The sequence below is a fragment of the Haemorhous mexicanus genome, chromosome 3 (genome assembly GCF_027477595.1).
Source record: "Haemorhous mexicanus isolate bHaeMex1 chromosome 3, bHaeMex1.pri, whole genome shotgun sequence".
In the NCBI taxonomy this organism is placed as follows: domain Eukaryota; kingdom Metazoa; phylum Chordata; class Aves; order Passeriformes; family Fringillidae; genus Haemorhous; species Haemorhous mexicanus.
The window spans coordinates 46630745-46652815 of record NC_082343.1 but is presented as its reverse complement, the minus strand read 5'-3'; the positions used below and the strand labels follow the sequence as shown (position 1 = coordinate 46652815).

The 22071-nt window shown below is 41.4% G+C and overlaps 2 protein-coding genes and 1 long non-coding RNA gene across 6 annotated transcripts in view; 1 reads left to right on the top strand and 2 right to left on the bottom strand.

Moving 5' to 3' along the window:
- The window catches only part of HEATR1 (HEAT repeat containing 1), a 35369-nt gene extending 34415 nt beyond the window's left edge, over nt 1–954 (top strand). The window contains exons 44-45 of the mRNA XM_059841654.1: nt 231–339; nt 728–954. Of these exons, the coding sequence (XP_059697637.1) occupies nt 231–339; nt 728–816 (198 nt within the window). The 3' untranslated portion in view covers nt 817–954. The remainder of the gene's footprint in view (nt 1–230; nt 340–727) is intronic.
- A 1021-nt stretch (nt 955–1975) lies between these two features.
- LGALS8 (galectin 8) lies at nt 1976–20877 on the bottom strand. Of its 4 annotated transcripts, XM_059841663.1 has the most exons (11): nt 17044–17120; nt 16709–16776; nt 14968–15177; nt 11055–11143; nt 10262–10472; nt 9476–9592; nt 7740–7796; nt 7635–7661; nt 6214–6302; nt 3715–3880; nt 1976–3237 (listed from the first exon to the last, which is right to left on the bottom strand). In XM_059841663.1, exons 3-11 carry the CDS (start codon nt 15079–15081, stop codon nt 3088–3090), a joined length of 1020 nt encoding a protein of 339 aa, XP_059697646.1. In that variant the 5' UTR covers nt 15082–15177; nt 16709–16776; nt 17044–17120; the 3' UTR covers nt 1976–3087. The 4 variants fall into 4 exon arrangements, with proteins under 4 accessions (XP_059697646.1, XP_059697647.1, XP_059697644.1 ...); XM_059841664.1 differs by lacking the exons at nt 16709–16776; nt 17044–17120 and adding an exon at nt 20856–20877; XM_059841661.1 differs by lacking the exon at nt 16709–16776 and having other exon boundaries at nt 17044–17158.
- Nucleotides 12241–14961, bottom strand: LOC132324979 (uncharacterized). The gene is made up of 2 exons (XR_009485805.1): nt 13070–14961; nt 12241–12885 (listed from the first exon to the last, which is right to left on the bottom strand). It is a non-coding gene; the product is annotated as an uncharacterized LOC132324979 (long non-coding RNA).
- Nucleotides 20878–22071: the final 1194 nt, after the last annotated feature.

Here is a 22071-nt window from a genome sequence, read left to right as displayed (position 1 = left end):
GTTAAAGTCCATTAAATCAAATAACTTCCAGCAACATTACCTGCTTCTTACAACTTGGTTTTCATTTGCCATTATATTAACCCAGACATTAGTATTTAAATTAGCTTAAAGCTAGTTCCCTTCAGTAATGAAAGATTGTAACCTTACAATGAATGGAAGAAAGGTAGGGGTGGGGAAAACAGGGAACTATACTGTAATGTTTGTTTCCTTGTGTAATTGTTTTGGTTTAGGTCCGATTTGCCGCCCTGCTTGCTTTGATAGAAGTTGCACAAAAACTGAAGGAGAACTACCTGGTCCTGCTACCAGAATCTATTCCATTCTTAGCTGAGCTTATGGAAGGTAATGCTCTAAACTGGCATCAGTGAAGTGTGACTCATTTCAAAGATTCAGACAGGCTCATTGTTATAACTGCTGTAAATCTTACCAATTTATATATGGTAGCTTATACTGTGCAAAATGCAAACTAAAATGGATTCTGTCAAACACTCATGAAGTTCAGTTAAATTATGGTGGCTTCTTCAGTGTTGTAGCCTGTGCACATCTCCCCATGTGCAAGTTTTAGATCACTGTTAGTAGAAAGAGTTTGCCTAGTTCAGTGACAAAATATTTCTGAATAATAATTTCATATATGGTGTTTGAGGATGGTTCTTACCTTGATGGCGAACCCTTCCTCGGGTAGCCTTGTAATCACTGCTCTACTTAATTCCTGCTCAATTTCTTTTTCTAGATGAATGTGAAGAAGTTGAACAGCAATGTCAGAAGACAATTCAACAGCTGGAAGTCATTTTGGGAGAACCACTCCAAAGCTACTTCTAATTTTATGCCCTTCATTTTCAAATTTTGTCTGAATTGTGTTAGCTTTACACATTCAGGTGTTACAGGCAAACTGTCATAACAGTTTTTATCAGAGACATTAACTTTTTAATAAAATATTTTAAGAATATGGCTTTATAATTTCTGGATGGACTGGGGACTTTTCTTATGACCTTTCCTTAACTGCTGTTTTCTTAACAGTGGGAAACTGGCACAGGCTATAAACAAATCCTGAATGATAACATGTGAGACTCACTGAATTCCACTGTGCTTGGGCCATACAGTTATTGTCCCAGTGGAGGAGCTGTCATGCTCCAAGCATGGCCCTCACTGGACCAATGCACTGCAGTCCTGAAAATCTGTTTTTTTCTGTCAGCTGTAGGGAAGTAAAAAGTATACCCACTGAAGATAGCGAAAAAGAAGTTCCAAGAAACTATGATTCATGTAGAAACTAAATCTGTTTTACAGTCTTTAAAGACTGCTGCTGATTAGCTGAAGTTCAAGAATAAACTGCTTGCTATGATAATGGATTAACCCAAAAAAATTACTACTTGTTTTGCACCATGAGGTGCTGGTTCATTAAACTGGTACTGAGAAAGACACTCAGACTCTGTAAAAAAGGGTTTAAAAGGCAACAGGGTAGAACTGACACTGTACAGAGGATAATGTTACATCCCACTGGGTGCTGAGAATGAGCCTCTGTCCAGGGTGCAGCATGACATGTAGATCCCATATGTGGAAAGATTACCACATCAAGCTCTTACAGGATTTTCTTAAAACTGTTAATTGTGTCTGCTGTCAAACAAAAAGGACATTCCCTTGAGAACATCTTCTGAACTGTCAGCTAAAGGCAAGGACACACAAGTGGTGTTACTGCCATAAGGAGCTGCCTACCAGCTCTCCTGTTCCAATGAGTTTATCCTGCAGTCAAGGGGTCTGTACAGCACAGCACAGAACCACATTGTCCTGAAGGCCACCCCAGCCCAGCCCCAGTGCCTGCTCAGGTTAACTGCTCTGTACATTACTAATTCCTTGATGTGGAAATGGTTCTCCAGTCAGGGTCACTTTGCCAACTTAGAGATACTGGTAAGACAATAACAAAACAACACAACATAACAGACCAAAAAGGGATCATAGCTACTTAGCTACACTTGGAGAAAAGCAGAGTTAACATATGTTTTTATTGATGCTTTTTATACATTAAATTTGCTCATTTAAAGTCTTTTAGTGTCCATCTTATTCCTGAAATTGCTTCAGTATTAGCAGTCTTAAGACATACAGGGACATCCTTCGGGCATGTACTGACAACCAATAGTAACTTATTTTTTAAAAGGATATAAAAAGACTGACATTTGTATGGAAAACTAATTAGGAACAGTTTATTTCACACAGATAGTATTTTAATACAAGACTGAAAAAGGATTCCTTCTCTAGTCCACTGCTGGGTAGTCGAGTACCATCTCAGCTGAAACTCTACCTGGACTACCTGGATTCTGACATATTCTAAAAATGAAACCCACAAACATCTACTTCAGACCCCAAGGGTTCTTAAGCCAGTTAGGAGCTGCTTCAGATCAAAGCTTTGTGAAGTTCATGTAACTGAAATCAGCTAAATCCCTTTCCTGTGTTTCACTTTGGAAAACTAAAAGCTACAAATCTTGGGCTCTTGTAAGCAGGAGGTGACATAACCATAGATGTCAGAGAAGGTGCTATTGCAGCAGCAGGCTGAGGTAAGATCAAACTTCTTGCCTTTTGCCAGAAGTAAGGGGTCAACTGTTTTCTTAATCCAGCCTCACTGTAAAGGTTATTGGTCTAACATAAATTAAGACATAGGGAATTAGAATCTGTAGTTCTATATTAAATAAATTATAAACATCCCTTTTGAGGTGGATAACTAACTTTGGATTCTATTTCAGTCTCATTTCTACTTCACAATGTTGAATGTATGGTGTCAAGGAATGCTAAATGGTAGTTAAACATAACATATAGAGTGCAATTGTTGGACGCAGTATGATGCAGCATTTTCGTATTGCTAGGTTCAGTAATGCAGGAGATTTATCTGAGCAAACACTAACAGCTTGCCAAGAAACTGAAGACTAGAGAAGGATTTAAATTTGCAGGTAGCTTTTCTGGTACTTGCCTAACTCACAGAGGCAAATGCAAAGCCTAGATAGGTTAAAGGCAGGCTCAGCATGAGTCAGCACCTGTTTGTACTTGACAAGGAGGCACTGTCATTAGAAGAGGCTAAATTATTTCAGTACTGATTGAAAAGAACTACCAGCTCCTCACATCCAACAAGTGAACATCTCCTGTGACTTCTACTATGTTGATCTTTTCAAGTTGTTTAAAACGATGCTTGTACTCCAGAGTATGAACACCATTAACAGCAACTTTGAACTGGTAGGCATCACAGAAAATAATCAGCTGGAAAGCAAGAAGAGGAACAGTTAAGATTTAAGCTCAGGTAAGATGTGAAAAACAATCTGATGACCTAGCATAGACTTGGGCTAGACATGTTTCTGTTACAAAGAATGTTTCACACAAAAGCAACATTAAAAAAGAAAAATAGGGCATCAATAAAACTCACAGAATCATAGAATAACTTAAATTGCAATGGACCCATAAGGATCATCAAGTCCAACTCAGTTTAATTTAAATTTACTCTTAGCACAGGTTGAATTTTTGAAAATACTTAAAACTGTTACTAAATAAAGACAAAACTCTGCTCTCTATGGTCCTATTTAATTCGAAGTATTTCCAAGACATGAAACGCAGGAATAGCAGTTCTATTTAAATCTGTATTAGTAATAGGACATTAAAGCACCAATGTTAATCCGTTTGGCAGATTTTTGCAGTTTGGCAGTTTTTTTGGCAGTTTGATGCTCTTTCAGTTAATCTTACCTCAAAATACATCCCTGGACTGAAAGGAAAGTTAGCAACTTCCTTTTCTTCTTCTCCCCAGCTGTCATGAAGGTAGGAATTTCTTACAAAAACTTTATTTTTCATTCGGGGATTCAGATGTAAAGCAATGTCCTTTGAATCACTTGGTCTCAGATTGACTGCAAAGCTGTAAGATATTTTTTTTAAGTTTACTGCACCAAGGGTTTACAGACATGACAAGAGCAGTCAATGCCATTTACTAAGTCCTTAGCCAATATTCAGGTGGTTTGGGAGCCAGGGCTGTGATTCACCTGAAGAACCAAGCAGGCAGCCAGCCAGCATGCACTCATCTCCTTTGCACAGAAACCTTTGCTGGAGGCAGCAAATGCAGGACATGACCCTGCTAGATCCACTTCATCATTCACAGCTTTCTGTACATGTCTCAGCAAGAAGCTATTGAGCCAAGAGCAGCTCCCCTACTGCACTAGGAAGCAGCATTCTCACAGGAACACACGGAGCTGCCTGCTTCCCCACCTCTCACTCAGGCAATGGAGAGTGGGAGCCTTTCTTTGACCTGAAGATATCATATCCTTTCTGCCAACAAACTGGTTGGACACTAAGGAAAAGTTTAAAGATTGTCTCCATACATTTAAGACTGCTGGGATGCCATGCATACAAAACATTATTTTGTAGGCAACAAAGCTCTGCCCAGGCTGAGTGAATACTCTGCCATCTCAGACATGCCCACCAAACAGGGTTCCTAAAGGGGAGCTCTGGAGAAGGGTGACCAGAGGGAACAGTTATTCAAATTCAAATGAATGCTTCAACTGTGGCAAAGACCTTACCACATTTGAAGAAAAAAAATATTTCCTCCCCACCCAAATTAGCTCCAGCTGTCAGACTGTTGCCCTCTTTTGAGAATTATTCAGTCCAGATAGGAAATATTGCAACACTTCCAAGCTGTGAAGTTCTCTTTTTCACCAAGAAAAAGAAACATCTAAAGCTGTGTGAACTGATCTAAAGACACTGAATAACTTAAAAACTCAATATAAATATACAGGTTTAAAAGCATAAACATAAAAAGCAGACAACCTGCATGCTTTAACAACCAAAAGCATCTTCATGCTTACATGCATCTGAGCACATTCAGCACTTGAAAAGCGCTAATAAACTTTTCAAGCTAAAAGAAGGGAAAGAAATACTCTCTTAAGTATTAATTATCCTATTCAATCTGAAGTCCATCCAAACTTTGTGGATAAGGATTCCAGACCCTGGATTCCAGTATGAACTCTGAATGCTGTTGAACTGCAGGTAAGAAACATGCCCTGAGGAAGCAGGAGTGCAATACACACACACAATGTGAAAACATGCTTCTCATCATTTTCCTTTTTCATTAATTGCTTCATTTTTAGGCATGTTTTTGCAGAGCCGAATCTACCCCTCAGGTAAAGGGCATGCTGAAGCACAGACATTTGCTCAGCTCCATTCTGATTGTGTTACACTCCCCTACTCCCTGAGCTTTATTACATGTTTGGAAAATGTGTTCTTTGCAACCCTTTGTTCCTAGTTTGCTATCAAAATTATGCTCATACTCCCCTGTCAGCTTTCAAGGAGTCACAGAATGCCCTGAGTTGAGAGAGACCTTAAAGCTCATCTCGTTCCAACCCCCCTGCCATGAGCAGGGACACTTTTCACCGGACCTGGTTGCTCAGGGCCCCATCCAACCTGGCCCTGAACACTGCCAGACACGGAACATCCACAATTTCTCTGGAAACGCTGTTCCAATGTCTCACTACCCTCACAGTATTGAATTTCTTCCTCATATCTAACCTAAACGCTGGAAGCCATTCCCCCTTTTCTGTCACTACATGCTCTTCTAAAAAGTCTCTCTCCATGTTTCTTATACACACCCTTTGTGTACCTGAAAGCCACAATTAGGTCTTCTTGAAGCACTTTTTTTCCCAGGCTGAACAATCCAATTCTCTTAACCTTTCCTTTTTGGAGAGGTGCTCCATCCTTCTAAATCGCTCAATCACTTTCATCACTCAGTTGGTGCCTGTTAGGCACCTTCCTGCTTATCCCAAGGAGGTTTGTCAGAGAAATATTGTAACATGCAGCATTTGAGCACACTGCAACTCGCCTCACTTATGTTTCACCTGTTTCTGCCAGATCCTTACTCCTGGATCTCTTTAGAAGAAAAGCTGTCTCTGCACAGTACACCTGCTCACACTTCCTGAACAATGGAAAGCCGTGAACAAACACACAAATTTGTGAATGACACAGATTTAGTAGGTAAGACACTCAGGTTTTACCTTCACTTTTCACAACGGAGCTGCTCATACAAGTCCTCTCTAAAGCGGTAATCCTGCTGGCTCCTGAGGAAACTGCACTGTAGTTTCGGGTGATTCCAGATGCTAAGTTGCAAGTGAGTAAGGATACACAGAGGCAATGGAAAGGCCTACTCATTCTCAAGAGTACCTCAGTTAAATAACAGAAAAAAAGCCCATCAGTAACACATACCTCTTTGCGTTTTTATTCACTTCTCCTTTAATGGCAATTGTGCATCCTGGACGAAGTGCAGTATCGAGTTTCCCAATGTAAGGAACACCCTGGAAGCACAACCCCAGTAAAAATCTTGACTGAGACTTACTTTTTTCAATTTTTTTTATACAAGCTGAGCTTTACTATAGTATGATGAAATTTTGGCCTACAATAGCAAATCTGCACTTACAGCTAAAGTAATTCCTACAGCATACTGCAGGATCCTAATAGTACAGTAGAAAACTTACACTGAGATAAATACATCAATGTACTGGGTTTTAATTTAGACTACTACTTTGGGTTCAAAACAAACATTATTTACAACTACTTCTGCCACTACTAATCGTGGAAGGAGGGGAAGAAGGGGAAAGGAAAAAAAAAGGAAAAAAGTAAGCATGAAACTCCTTGTAATAGTTTAAATTCATATCACATAATTATTCAGACATACACCTATCTTCTCATCTCTGGAAGTAACAGTTTTTCTTTAAAGAAAAAGACTCCTGTTAAGGTGTGTTGTTGTCCCATGGTCACATAAGTACTAGAAGTAGAGTCACTAAGTGTTCTGTCCTCCTGGCAGCAGTTCATAATGATAGACAGTGCAAGTATTTTATTTGTCTTTACTTTTCATTGTATTAGCAGTTATTTTTACCAGGGAAAAGAAGGGAATGGAGAAGCACTTCACTTTTATGTTTTTGCTGAAGTTCACCACTTGCAAATTACAATATTGTGTGTTACTTGGTTTAGAAAAAAAGACTGGAGAAGGCAGGCTGTCAAGTGACAAAGCATCTAAAATTATGCAACTTCACTTTCTCCACAAATTCTATGTGTATATATTCCTGGCTTCAGCCCCTTTTCAGTTTGAGTGCAGTCCTTGTTCCAGTGGGGATACAGTTCACCTGCACAGGTTTTTGCAAAAAGATGAGCACTCACTCCATCTACACTCCACGTTAGCTGGGTACAAGTTCCACCCCTGAGGTGCAACACTTGCATCCAGCTACCTAAAGTGCATACAGAGATTTGTCAGCAAGAGGAAGATGTGGCAGACAGATTCCACACTACTTTTGCTTTGCAGGTATTCCCTAAGGCAGAAAAAACAAAGTATGCCTATTTGAAAAAAACAGTGACTCGGTCCTTTAAAACTTCAGATACTTCACTTTAATTTGTTTGTGGTTGTGGATGCTGTGTTTATCTTTCAGGTTTTCTAAATGATTTAACAATAGTCTCATTTGTACTAGCAGCAGAGGATTACCCTCTACAAAACCTCAGTGATGATCTTTCTCCAGTTGACTGTCAATTCCTTCCTTCTTGTCTTTCGCGCATGTCTTTTTTTCATAAATAACTGAAGTACTTTTGATTGTTTTTTATTCTACATTTGCCACAAATCTACAGGAAACACTTACCAATTGTGAATCATTTGGCATTTCCCCCTACAAGAGAAGAAAAGAACATTATCTAGCTTATCAGACAACAGGGAGATTCATTCAACTTTTTACAAACATACGTACATTTTCTGTGCTTATCTTTGTTATTCCTAGAGACGATGGCTGAGAGCCTTGTAAAGACTGCAGAAAGAGAGATATTTAGGTGTCATTGCTAACGTCATAAAACCTTAGCATAAAGTTGGTTTAGAACAATGTAAGGATCATCATGCTTTGAATGGTGAACTGTTAAGATGGAAATCTATGGCTATGTTAATGAAAAAGATAGTCAAACCTCTACAAACCACAGAAAAGTTCTGAAGATTTCTGAAGATCACTTCATTACAATTTCAATCTTTATTTAACAGTTAGAGTACTGTCAAACCCTCAGGATCACAGGGTACCCATAGACTTTTCCTCATAGCATGGCAAGTCCATACAGCAGGGTTCTTGGGGTTCTAAGCAGCCCTCTACGTCACTGTCTCTTCTCACGGGAAGGACAGACGAGCAACCTGGCCATGGCAGAGACAGCTCCAGCTTAGCCCTAGCAGATTGTGTTTTCAGGTTGTTTATTTCAATACAAACTTACAACTTTCTCCTCAGAAAAGTGTATTAGAAGCAAAGATTAAAAGGAAAGAATCGCCGTTCTCCATTCCTTTCTTCCACAAAGCATACAGCATCAGCAGGCACAGATTAAACTAAATGTATGTTTTGTGTGTGGGTCAGAAACCAACCTACAGCACCTGCTTGCCCTCAAGCTCCTCTTGGAGTCAAGTCTTCCAAGATCAGGATGCAGACAGCTTCTGCAGGAATATTATTCTGGCAACATGCCCAAGGCCAAGTGATGGGACCCATGAAGATCTGTTTACTGTCTCTGCAAGTCATCCTTAAACACAGCAGACCTATGTTTAAAGCTTAGACTTCATTATGCTCAGCTTCGCCTTCTACCAAAACAATTATTAGTCTGCTGACCTGAGTTAGACCTGGTATTTGGCAGCAAGAGTCAAAAGCTTCACCCACAATGAAGTGAAGATTGTGCTGAAGAGAACCAGAGTATCTCACAGGAGGAGGTAGGCTACCTTAGTGAGTGGCAGAAAAGGGAAAAGACATTCACCTTCTCTATCTCCCTGGAATTTATCACCTTCAGTTTCTGTTCTAAAAACCTAACTCTTTCAGAACAAAAGGAGCTCTCCTTCTGCACAGAAAAAAACCACCTGTTAGTTTACTATCAGCAGCAGAGCTGGCAGCTGAGAGGAGGCACAGCACAGCCTTCACTTCGAATTCAATGCAGCTTGCTCCACTACAAAGTCTGAGAAAGAATACTTCTTCTCATCCCCATAAATGTACACTTCTGACTTCAGTCAACAAATCAGTCAGTTAAGCAGAAAAGACAGGGCTATGTGCACAAGGAGCTCCACCTGTGGCTGACCTTGGCATTTCAAAGCCAAGCAACAAGTTACAGCCATGGCTACACTTGTCTCTCTGAAGAACTGAATACTCTAGAGTTCATTCTGAAGCTCCTGCAATATTTGGAAAGTCTAATCCACTCACAGACTAAGTATCCAATCAATTCTTATAGCATTTGTCCTGTTAACTTTGTAAGCTGTAAACTTTCATCACATTCTTGCCCTTAACTGCAATATTGAAACAGGAAGACACAAATCCTCATGAGAGTCACATGCTGAAATGTGGGGAAACCAAAATCTCCTTACTAATGTTGGACTGGGTAGCTGCTTCTCCTTCCTTTTCACCAGAAATCCCACTATGCAGCTTAGCAGGACAGAGGAAATGAATCAAACAAGTCAGCTATCTATACATCTTACCTTAGAAACAAACTCTATGGTTTTGATCTGTACTTTGCCATATATTCCAAGAGTATCTATTTTTTCAAGGCTAATTCTGTGGTTGTAGAGCAGCAAGTGCTTTTTGTTTACAGTCACCTAAAGAGACAGGAAACCAAAGAGAAGAACTGTATTAAATATACATTACACCAGCCATGTATCAAACTGTATGAACACATCTCTGGTTTACACTGGTTTGGTAAAGAAACAATTTGGTACAAAACACTCCTAGGAGTGTCCTAGAAATATCAGATCAACTAAGTTCAGCTCATCCATGATTCAGTCTCTCTTTCCATCACTAGGAGGGAGATTCGTTTACCTACACTAAAATTTGCACTTCACACCTTTGTTTCTAACACCTTATCATTTACCAGTGTGGTATTATCAATATAATAGAATATATTATTGCAGTCTAACAGAGCAAGACAAACACACCTCAGATGTACCCTCCAAGAGGACTGTCCTATACTAGCCACAGAACAGGTTTATTAAGATGAGCCCTTTGCACATAGAGAGGGAAGGGTGGAGTAGTCATTAGCTATGGCAGGAAGTTCCTTGCCTACTCATCCAATTTGGAGGGAAGCAATACAAAATTAAAGGTCTGATTAAATTAGCATCTCTTTAAAGAAAAGCTCTAAACTTTTCTGTAGTTAGATTATACCTAGGTAACAGAGACACCTAGACCTCCAATATTTATTTCAATTATACAAAATACCTCTACTTTATTGGCTGAAAATGGCCGTAGATTAAGAATCAACCCAGACTCACCTGGAATTTATCCTTTAAAATCATGATGACAATCTCAAATGACTTTCCTTTTCCAAAGGGCATCTCATAAGTGATCTCCTCCCAGCCCCACTTCTCCCTCTCCAGTGTGTTGCAAACAATGCAGCCAGACCTTTTGAAGCGGGGGTTGAAATGGAATGCCACATCAGCTCGAGGCTTTATGCTGCTGCCACACTGTAAATCCACCTGGAACCTAATGACAAAAAATAAGACAAACCACATTCAGTTCAGTCTCTCAAGAACTCACCTAAAGGTTCAGTACATTTATGTTTTACTGCAGGGTCTCAGAACAGGCAGACACAATGAATGTCATTGGATAAGAAAAAGAAGACACTTGTCTTCCTCTCTTCCTACATAGATGTGAAAGGTTCTCCCATGATCTACTTGCAGTGAATATAAATGTTTAAATTTATTTAATGGTCATCATTCATATCATGTAAACTCCTCACTTACTGTGTTCATCACCTTCCCTTCCATCACCTTCAGCAGAACATATCAAATGAACCTTGGATAAGGTCAGGGAATGGCCTTACTGGGAACAAGCACTAGTCCATAGCTCCTTATCCCAGTTTAACTTAATTCCTACACACAACACATTCAGTTACCAACTTTGTTAGTGTCAGATCACCCTTTCAGCCTGCATTCAATCTAATGCTATCAAAAGGATTTAGATTGAGCCTTTGTGTGCCATCCTGAGAAGGACCCTGGAAACATTTCACCCTTTACAGTCTTGCTCACATGGTTACACTGCAAAACATGACAACACAGCCTCTACCTGTCTGCATCATCAGGAACAGACCCATGTATCACAATCAGCTCTCCAGGAACAAGGCCACCATGTATTGTCCCAACATATGGAATGATCTAGAAGAGGGAAGAAGAAAAAAAGAAGAATAAAATATTCCAATACCATTTTGTGATGGAGGCAAGAAACCCCAAAATAGTTTAAAAATTAGTATTCTAATTCTTAATTATATGATGCTCTAGAACATTAGAAAAAACACAACTAGTTATAATATAAAAGAATACACAACAAGAAGGGAAAACCTGGCATATTTTCCCCTATGAAAACCAAAATTTTCAGATAAAACTAAAATTTCCTTCCTCCATTCTTAGCTCTCAAATGAAGAGTCATAATATTTTATTGCCTCACTATTCTTAGAGCATAAAGAGGATTCACTTCAAATTAGGCCATTCCCAAGGGCTGACTATTATCAGCCCCTTGCTGGTACCAGAAGGCAACTTCCACAACTCCTCTGACCCCAGACTACAGGAGGTGCCTTTTTGTTTGTTTTTGCTCCATTAGGGAAAACAATGATAGGAAGAGACTATGTCACAGAGTGTCTTCTTAGTAAAAGCTACAAACACAACAAAATACCTCATCCTAATGAGCTAAGAACTGCAAAGTGCACTAAAACAGCCCTGTCCAGGAGTCTTGGATTTTATGGTGCCTACAGTATGCAGTCTGGCTCTGGCTCAAAGCCTCACTATCTTTTCTTCCTTATCAATAGCTGGAGAAGGTAACAAATGGATGTTACACTGAACTGAAATGGCAGCATGGTGAGAATTGATAAGCCATAGGGAGGGATGTGTCACTTAGGATAAAAGCCCCAAACACCCCAGCACAGCTCACTGGCTAAGACTCAGACATGCTCACAGAAGCCCTACCCTGATCATCCAGCATTTCAGGAAGGGATGGGAAGCACCTTAACATTCAACTGTGGAAGTTCCCAGGTGCCTGGCCCAAAAGCAAAGTAAGTCTACATCTCATCACACGTGTGATGTGCTCTAGATTGAAAAAGGAAGTAAATGGTAGAAAATGTTGCATTTGCTCTGGTTAAAAAAAAGGAAATTTTGCCAAGGTTGATTTTGGTAGTTTATAAGATTTTAGAATACTCCTGAAATGAAACACCAATTGCAAACAAGAGTTCCAGTAATTTAACAAAAAAATAACAAACACATTGGAATTACTACTCTTGAATGGAATATTGGACCATAAAACAAGTTGAGATTTTTATTTTTAAAATACATAGATCATTGCATGAAACAGTAAGATATGATAAGGATATGTGTTTGCTGACACATATTTTTGTTAATCTGTGAGGAAAAAGGAACAACAGAAATTGTCTAAATCCAGAGTGTGATCATTTCTGCCAGTAGATACACATCCTCTTCTGCCTGTTCTCCACTTTCCTTCTCAGCTACCCACCCACTGCATAAAACCTAATTCGGAGTCATCTTCTGCATCAGGAAAAGAAAAATAGGACTTGCTTCTCAAGGAAATTGGCAGATTGTTTTAAGTTTCATCATTTTTATTGGCTTTAGCAGGTGCAGTAAAGGAGGACCAAAATGTGAAATTAAGTGTTAAAAGTGAAAGAAAAGTGAAATCCCTTTGCTTACTAGTAGTGGCTTGGTTCCTTAAAATATAAGCTGCATAGAAGACAATTTTCATTCAAACAATAATAATCAAAAAATAAAAGTGTATCTTGATTGTTCTCATTTTTACACTCTGCACCTGAGGTGCAATAGCTCTATTGCAACAAAGTAGTAAGTTACTGGTTTAGTCTCCAAAGACAAACCAAAGAAGCACACACAGGTCAGGGATACTGGGACTTGACCACTTTAGTGAAGCAAAGTTCTGTACTCCTGAAAAGGAACTGTGGCAAAAGCACTTCTTTATATTCAAAAGGATGCATTTATTTAAAAGAAAAGGTGGCCCATCAGCTCTTCAGAAGCTCAGATGTGGAACCCACGAGACCATAATAGAGAATTTTCTGGGTGCAGTTCTACAGACTTAATGGGACTTTGTCATCATAGAATGTGCCTGTAATTTCCTCCTGTCTCAAGATGCTCTTCTACTACTTTTTCCTTATTTATTAAGAACAGTGCTTGTCACATGATCTACCATCATCCTGGCTTTCTGCTAGACTTCTAAAACTTTGCTCTAAAGCCAACTGGTCAATGTCAACTGAGTTTGAGAAGTCTCGAAGATGATGTTCTTCCTAAAAGAAAATGCCAGTTTTCATAAAACAAGAGGAGAATTATGGTCTTATAGAGGAAAGGACTGCAACAAAAGCTTTTATCCAGCATGCTGGATATCAGACAGCTGCCCCACCAGATGGGACATGACATCACTTCTTGTCACATGGGTGGAGTAAAGGGCATAAAGGAGCAAAGCAGATTTTCTGCATGCTTGAGAACAGTACAGCAATGAAGAAATACATCTCAGACTCAAACCTATAATAAAGTTATGAAGTTTTGCTGCTAATGGAACGATGTACTGAAACAATGACATTTTCATAGCCTGCCCTGCTACAGAAGGGCTGAGGCTGGAAGACACTTTTGGTCTCTCTCATGAAATGCCTTGCTCAAAGCACGGTCAGACAGAGCAAGTTGCCCACTGCCTTGTCTGGAGGCTGCCCCAAAGTCATCGGCACAATCTTTCCCAACTCTCCAACTCTGCCTCCATATTCCAATCCCAAATACTAATTTTTTTTCCCGACAATAGACTCTTGACCCCTAAGCTCTAGCTGAATTCTCCTGCTAGGTCTTTTCCGCCATCATACTGGTCAGTCCCCTTGCAGCCACCCAATTTTGCTGGACTCAGTCTCTCTCAGACACTACTCATTTGTCCTAAACATCTCCTAATCCTTCTCTTCACACAAGATCTGCATCTACCAACTTTCATCCTCCCTCTCCTTTTGCACTTCAGACCTTCCACCTTCTAGTTAATCATACAGCTTTCCTTCCTCTTCCAGCTGGGTTCTTGTGAAGGAGGTTGAAATTATACCCCCCTCATCCCTAACTCTATTCACTTTGCAAGCAGTGACCATACACTGGGAATAAACAATCAGATTCACTGAGGGCCCAAGAGTGTGACAGTGCAAAGCTGCAACAGGTAAGGAAGTGTGCAGGTTTGTGCTACTGCACATTCCCCATAAATAATATACACATTTTATAGTATTTAGTATTTTTAAAGGGGTCTAGCACAGAATTTCCTATCTATTTCCTGCAAGTTCAAATGAACAACCTTCTTTACGACACAACAGAAAACACAGCTTCAGGTCACCCCTTCATGGTAAGCCAGAGTCAGGCTGCTGTCACAGACCACCAGAATGATGGAACTCTTCAGAGAAAGTTTTCAGACTCTGAGCTAGGCAAACAAAATTCTGTCAAATCCAGTCTTTGCAATTGCTGAATCATGTCAGCTCAAGTCTTCCGTAGAAAATAGGATTTATTATGAATTAAGATATGAACTATGAAAAAAATATTCCAAGTTTAGTTGTTCAGACTGAAGTACAGGCACCACAAAAAAAACATCTCATGAGAGCTGCCAAGCACCACCTGTGTTTACAGAGAATTAGGAGTGAAAACACATCTTATCACACTTTCACTTTCCAGCATATTCTGCAAAAATGCCAGACATCTATGTAAGCTGAAGATGAAACAGAATTATCTTCCAAGGTTGACAGAACATCTGTCCTCTTTTGGAAGTCCTGCCCATTTGTTTACAGCACAATTTCCAAACGCCATCAGCTCTTTGTGTCACCTGTGACATTCTCCCTCAAAAACGTGAGTGATGCAGAGCTCTCAGTAGCATCCCTCACTGTACAAAACAGTACTGTTGATATAAAACAGCAAAGTCCCCTCTCCCATGGGACACATAGTTGAAATGACAGAGGAGTTACCGGGTTACTGATTGTCTGCTGTGATGTATCCAAGGGCAGTTCATGTATTTCTTTCTGTGGTGTATCCAAGGTCAGTTTACGCATTTCCTCCTGTGGTGCGCCTAAGGATGTCATCTTCCCTCCTCCAGCTGAAGTCTGTCAGTTCTGTGTGGCCACTGCTGGAGCGTATGTAATGAACTCACTGATCAGGCAACACCAAAGGAGTGATCCCTTGGAAAAAAAACCCAAAAACTTTAATTAAAGAGAAAAAAGGTGACACAACATGAAGTGAAACCCCCCAAGGTACAACCATAAAGAGCACAAGAATGATGCAAACATTTTTCCAGTGAATCTGCTGGAGTTTTTAAATGTGAAATCAAAAGGCTTGCTTAAAACACTGAGATTCCCTACTGGTAAACAATGTCAGCAGCAGTGTGCTATCCCTAAATCTGCCACGGCAGACAAGCCTTAGTGGGTGACCTTGCCTTTTCTATTTTATCTTACATAAAGTTAAGAATTACTAGGCAAAAACAAAGAAGAGAAACAGAGGATCTTTTATAGTTCTTCCTCCAACACATACAATCCCAGAACTCCACAGTTCAGGAGTCTATAAAACTATAATTAAATGCACAACATTAATAAGACATAAAGTTTGTGAGTATACTCAGCTACACTGCAACTTCTTTAGCGAATCCTTTAAAAAAGCATCCAAAATTCAGGGCCCAACTGAAACTACTAAGTATTATTTCTGGCATATTCTGGAGAAACAAGGTAGCATGTAAGCTGTGTGGCTATGACAAGCAGACAGGGAAAAAGTCAAGCCACATTATTGTGTGACATCAGCAGGCAATGTTATGAAGAAGGAAAAAAAACCCAACCAACCATCCAAAAAAAAAAAAAAAAAAAACCCCAAAAAATAAAACTGCAGAAAAAAACTCCAAACAACACAAAACCAAAACTCCAAGGTCTGTGGCTTGTTCCACAGGGGTTAATCTTCTGCAATGATTAAACAATAGAGTGGTCCATTTTGCAACACCTGACTTCTCTTGTTGGAGATTTGGACCAGATGGATATTAACTCACCTTAAGACAGCATCTATATTCAGAGAATATAAGGTATCAACACTGCACAACTATTTTGTCCTTTGACCTTCTCAAGGGATACTACCATAAATTCACTTTTGCCGGTACAGGCAAATTTTATTGATTTCATTTTTAAAAGGAGAAAATAAAGACCAAATCAAACAATAATTTTGCCTTTACGGTTGTACAGTCCAACAGCAGACGCCATGAAAATGAAGCCTACAACCCAGCAGCCTGCTATGGAAACTTCCTGTGCCTGCAACAGCAATCTAGATCCTGCTAGGAGAGGATCCTGGCACAGGATCTTGGCAGGGCAGGTGGCACTAAGACAAAGTGATGAGTTAGGGGTTTTCTTGTTTACCTATTACTATTTTATTGACAAGGTCGCAATAATGAAGGAAAGCTGCAATTCAGGCTCTGTTTGTCAAAAGCAGGACATGCAACTGCAAAGCTCTCCTGTATCCTTCTGCCAGAGGAACCACTACCAGGGCACGTATTACACCAAATCTGCGACGCGGCAAGTTAGGGTTCCCTGGCTGCCCTGTTATCTCGCACATTCCAAGGGGCAGGAAATATCTCCCACAGACAAACAGGAAACCAAAGAGACCAAAAATAATAATAATAAGCAGCTACCATGCTTCCCACTGTGACACAGAGAAAATGAGTCCTTCGTGAGTTACCTTCATGACGGTAACTCCGGCCAGTCCTTACAATTAACCGAGATTTTGTACCAGCGCGAACAAGGCTTCTGCAAAGAGAATTACCGAGACGCTTTCTGGACATCTGCAAGCAATTAAAGTACAAAACACTGGCGGTGTCCCCTCGTCCCCTGCTATAAACCCAAGACTCCCGAACACTGGGAGGACACAGGACCAAGCAACGGCGGCCACTTCAGCTTTACAGCGAACCGAGGCAGTCCCGGCTCCCCATAGCCCCGACGGGAGCAGTCCCTCTCCCCGACACGCACAGGGGCGGGCAGGGGCCGTGTCCCTGCATGCTCCGCTCCGTCTCTTACCTGCAGGACGCACCGCGGCGATCAGCAGCACCCGCACCCCCGCGGGACGCGCCCGCCCGGCTCTGCCGCCATCGCCGCCGCTCCCGGCCCCGCGCCCGCGCCCGCCCCGGCCCTCACCGCGGTGACGTCACCGCGGCACCGCCCACGCGAGGGCTGCGGCGCGTGCCCGGCGCGGCCAGCTGGCCCCGGCGCGCGCAGGCCCCTCCCCCTGCGGCGGGCGGGGTTGGGCTGAGGCGGGGCTATGGCGGCCGCCCTTCCCTCTGGTGAAGTACATTGCGCTCCCTGCCCTGGGAACCGTTCGCCTCGTACCCGTGTTGTGCTTCCTCTGAATGCCCCGTGTTACAACACAGCCCCATCTCCTCATGAGGCACATCTCACACAGAACTGTTAGGTCCTTTCCAACCCTCTGGTGATCAAGTCCAACCCCCCTGCGAAGGCAGGGTCACCTCGAGCAGGTCACACAAGAATGCGTCCAGATGGGTTGTGAAGGTCTCCAGACAGGGAGGCTCCATGACCTCCCTGTGCAACCTCTTCCCAGTGCTCTGCCACCCTCTACCTAACGTAGTTCTCCCTTATATTCCTGGGTTTTAGTTTATGGCCATTGCTCCTCACCCTGTCACTGGGCATCACTGAAAAGAGTTTGGCACCTTCCTCTTGGACTCACCTTTGAGATACTTCTATGCATTAATAAGATGCCCCTCTCAGCTGTCCCTTCTCCGGTCTAAGCAGGCCCAGCTCTCACAGTCTCACCTCATAAGAGATACTCCAGCCCCCAAATCATCTTTGTGGCTTCCACTGGACCTTCTCCAGGAGCTCCTTGTCTTGTACTGTGGAGCCCAGAACTGGGCACAGCACTCCAGATGTAGCCTCTGTAGGGTGGAGTAGAGGGGCAGGATCACATTCCTCAGCCTGCTGGCCACACTCTTCCCAAGGCACCCCAGGATACCATTGGCCCTCTTGGCTGCAAGGACACTGCCGGCTCGTGGTCAGCTGTCACCCACCAACACTGCCAGGTCCTTCTCTGCCAAGCTGCTCTCTAGTAGATCAGCCCTCAGCCTGCACTGGTACTTGGGATTATTCTTCCCAGGTGCAGGACCCTGCACTGGCCCTCGTTGAACCTCATTCTCTCCACTTGTCTCTCCAGGCTCTCCAGTGGCCCACAAGGACTGTGGTAATTTCTGTGACCATCTTCATGTGACCAGACCCAAACACAGTTTCAAAGCTCACACTGGGTCATTCACTGCCACAGAACCTTTGTGTTTCTGAAAATCTGGAAATCTTATACCCAACCCAATCTTTAAACCATCGCCCCAAGGCTGTGCTCCCATCCTCCTGTTCCCTTGCAGGCCCCACTCAGAGTGATTTTGGCAGTATTGGTAAGGTAAGCAGAAGGCCAATGAAGTCCCTTGCAACAGTCTGCTCAGAGCAGCACTCTTCAGGTTCCCCCTGTTAATATGCTGGATGGAGAAAAGATGAGCACAAAAATAAAGAGTGCAATATACAAGGTTCACAAGCTTAAATCACCATCTCCTATTTGATTAAAGGCATTCAGTATTTGCCTTGCAAAAAGCAGTGTATGTGGCTATAGAGAATTCAGAATGGCATTCAGCCTCTTGTCACAAAGACCACTAGAGTATCTATCTTAGCTAGATAATATCCAGTCTTTTATTCCACAATTAACCAACACAAAAGCCCCATCTCAAATCATCTATCTACTTGCTAGAGTTCTGCTGATAGCTGTAGGACTGCTGCTTTAATGGGTACCTCAGCTTAGCTATATAAGATTGGAAGGATTCATTCACAAAAAGGTATGATAACACTTCTTTTGAGGAGAACTGCAGAAATAAGGTACGCAGAGCAGCAGATCAGATTGCCTGGGGAAAGGTACCTTAGAATCATGCAAGGTTGTGAGAGAGGACTGACAACTATTGTCTGTAGTCGGGGGCTAGCAAAAAGCCTGCTGTTCAACTGTCCTACATAATTCCACAGCATTACTTAAAAAGAGAACAAATAAAAGGTCCTAAGCCTGCACTACCACTTAGTTTTTCTTTGAAGCTATTTTTCCAGGCACTCTAGTTGAAAGAGCAGATCACTTTAATAAAACCAGACTGACATAAATACATGAAATACACTCAGTTGTCAGTATGACATTGCAACCTCAGAGCAGGCTTGAAAGTTCAGGCCAAACAGCAAAGACAGAAAATATGCTGAAAGGTTGGAATAAAAAAATATGATGCTGAAAGGAAGACCAATAGGTGGAAGTGTTTCTAGAACCACAGAAAATAAAGTTTTACTACTTTACTACTTCTTGCTCAGGGCTCTTCTACTTTTGGGAAGAAGCAAACCAGAGGAAATACAGTGATTTGAATTATGCACCAGTTCCTTACTGAAGCAGAACAGCTGTTAGATTAATGTGATTTTAGGCTGAGTCATAGGCAGTTTATGAAATTTGCAGGGAAGTCCCTATTTCAGCTCCCAAACCTGATGCAGCATTGACAATGAGTCAGTTGGGTTACAGCTTGGAGCAGCTTTGTGCTACAGTGCTGTTGTTTTGTTCACAGACTGTCTTCTGATCCTGCTGATTTCTTGTGACTGCTATTTTTAGCACCATTTACTAATGGCAGTTCTGACAGCAAATAACAAAGTGTTCCCTTATTTCCACAGTCCAAGTCCTAATTCAGGCTTTTTCTCCTAAATTTGATGTGCACTCAACCATTGCTGGGACTGTGTGTAATCCTGTCAGCAGAGACTTCTCATGTTCCCGCAGAATATTGCTTGCTGGAAAAACAGAAATGCTTTGTCAAAACAGATGCAGCCAATTTCAGCTGAAGTAAATATAGCAGCTATTCTTGGTCATAAGGCCTTTCATCAAGGACCCTGTTACCCCTAAGGAATTTTACCTGCCTTTCCTGTCCTTGATTCCAAGCCTGTAACCTGTGTCTCTCAGGATAGCAAGCTATGGTCCAAAGTCAAGGTGAAAACATACATAGTCACACTTACTTGGCCTGGTATTTTATGCGCATTTTCAATTATAAAATTTCCATCAATAATGGAATTCCCTAGACTTGACACAAATAAACACTAATCTCCATTAAGAAATCTGCCCACAGAAGTTACTCTTGGCTAATTTTTTTATATTGTTGTTGTACCAGAATAACTAATTTTCCCTAGTTTATACAGTACTACAGGCCACAGGGGTAAAGCATCTAGCACATTGGACCATTCAGCAGACATTTTGTGCTTAAGGACTTCATATTATCTCAAAAGACTGACATTGTTGTGTCTTCTGTAGTTTTAGTGGAGCTGTTTGTGCATTACAGCATTTTCTGATGGAAATTATTCCCCTAGCTTATTTGAAAAGCTTTAGACTCAAGGAGGACGTAAGTTGCCACCTCTTGGTACACCAACATTAAAATTTCAGTTGACAGCCCAGCTGGCTCGGCTTTTACTTATCTACGAGTTAATCAGTGGCCTTCCATAACTCTTCCTTGACATGTCACTATTTAGCTTCAGTGATCATTCAGATCTTCCAGTTTTCAGTTTAATGTTGCAAATCACAGGAAACAAAAAGTAATGGTTTTTTAAATGGGCTTACAGATTCAAAAGCTTAAAATGCTACAGCTGCTTCAGGAACTAACAAGTATTCTATTTTTTTATGGCAATGCCTGCTTTTTAAAGGAAAATGCTGAAGAGAAGCATAAGAGCAAACAAGATACAGAATAGATATGAGGGCTAAAGGACAAAGACACCAAGAAGTCACTAGACCTTTTGAAAATCAATTATAGGCCATATAACCCTTAAAACATACTCACCCCTTCTTTCTTAAATCAGTGACACGACACTCCAGGTTTCCTGAAATAGTCAGGATCACTCCTTTATTTGCGTTGCAATAGCTAGGAGAGCAAACTTGTGCCTGTTCTTGCCCTGTCTGCACACCCACTACACCCCCACCCCCAGGCGGTTGTGCCACGATCTGCACATAGTGATTCAATCCCTGCCTACCTAGGGAGATAAAAACCAGGAAATAACACGCATCTGTGCCATGGGAAAGACTGTGTGATGTCTTCCAAACTGGGGACTGTGACCAAACCCAAGATCCCTAGAACTTCACCTTCACACCTTCATCAGCACCTTCTTGCAGTTGCTTCTGGATATCCCTGGTGGGTCTCTGCAGTTACAGACGAGCTCACCTGCCCTCAGTCTCTGCTGCATTTTCAAGGGAGACCTGCGAGGGCTGTAGTATCACCTCTCACCACAAGATGGTAGGTGTTTCCTGATGGTTAGAGAGGATCAGGCTTTCAATAGACCTTTGAGATTGTGAACTTCTCTGCTTCAGAGAAAGCAGAGGCAAAAGTAAATAAGGACCAAAAAAACCACCCACTGTTTGCAGGATTGTGAATGAAGTAGGGGAAGCTCACATATATTGGGTGCAAAGACAAAAATAAATTCTCAGCTTAGACTCAAGATATTTTTACTACTGTAAGGATTTGTGTGCCCCATTTTCCTAGCTCTTTCAGTTAAAGAACTTTTTAGTTATGTAAATTTTTTTTATGTCATCAACAACATGAAACTTCAGAGGGTTTTTTTTTTTTTTTGGACACAAAAAAAAACATTCCCAAATTAAATATTGGGTCATTTTGAAGCAAACTCATAAGCAAAAAAGAATAAGCAATTTCACATGAATGTGTAAAGTTGCGTATCCATCCTTTGCTGTACGTAGATACACGGAACACATTTCTTATCCAGGTTACTTGTGCTGATCTTTCAGTGCAATTTAACAATCTTGGGCAACTCTCATTACCACAATAACAAATATACATTTCCTCAAATGACCTGCCTTTGAAATCAAGAATCACTGTTTTACAGAGGCAAAATACAGAGACCAAGCTAGTAAGTATGCCCAGCTGTTAATTACCCCTCTGCCCCTAACAGAGGGTAGAGCAACCCTTTCCCAAGGCTGTCTACTTCTCTTTGCCATCAGTTTCTTGTAAGATGGAGTCAGTCCCAGTCCTTGGCCAAAATACAGGC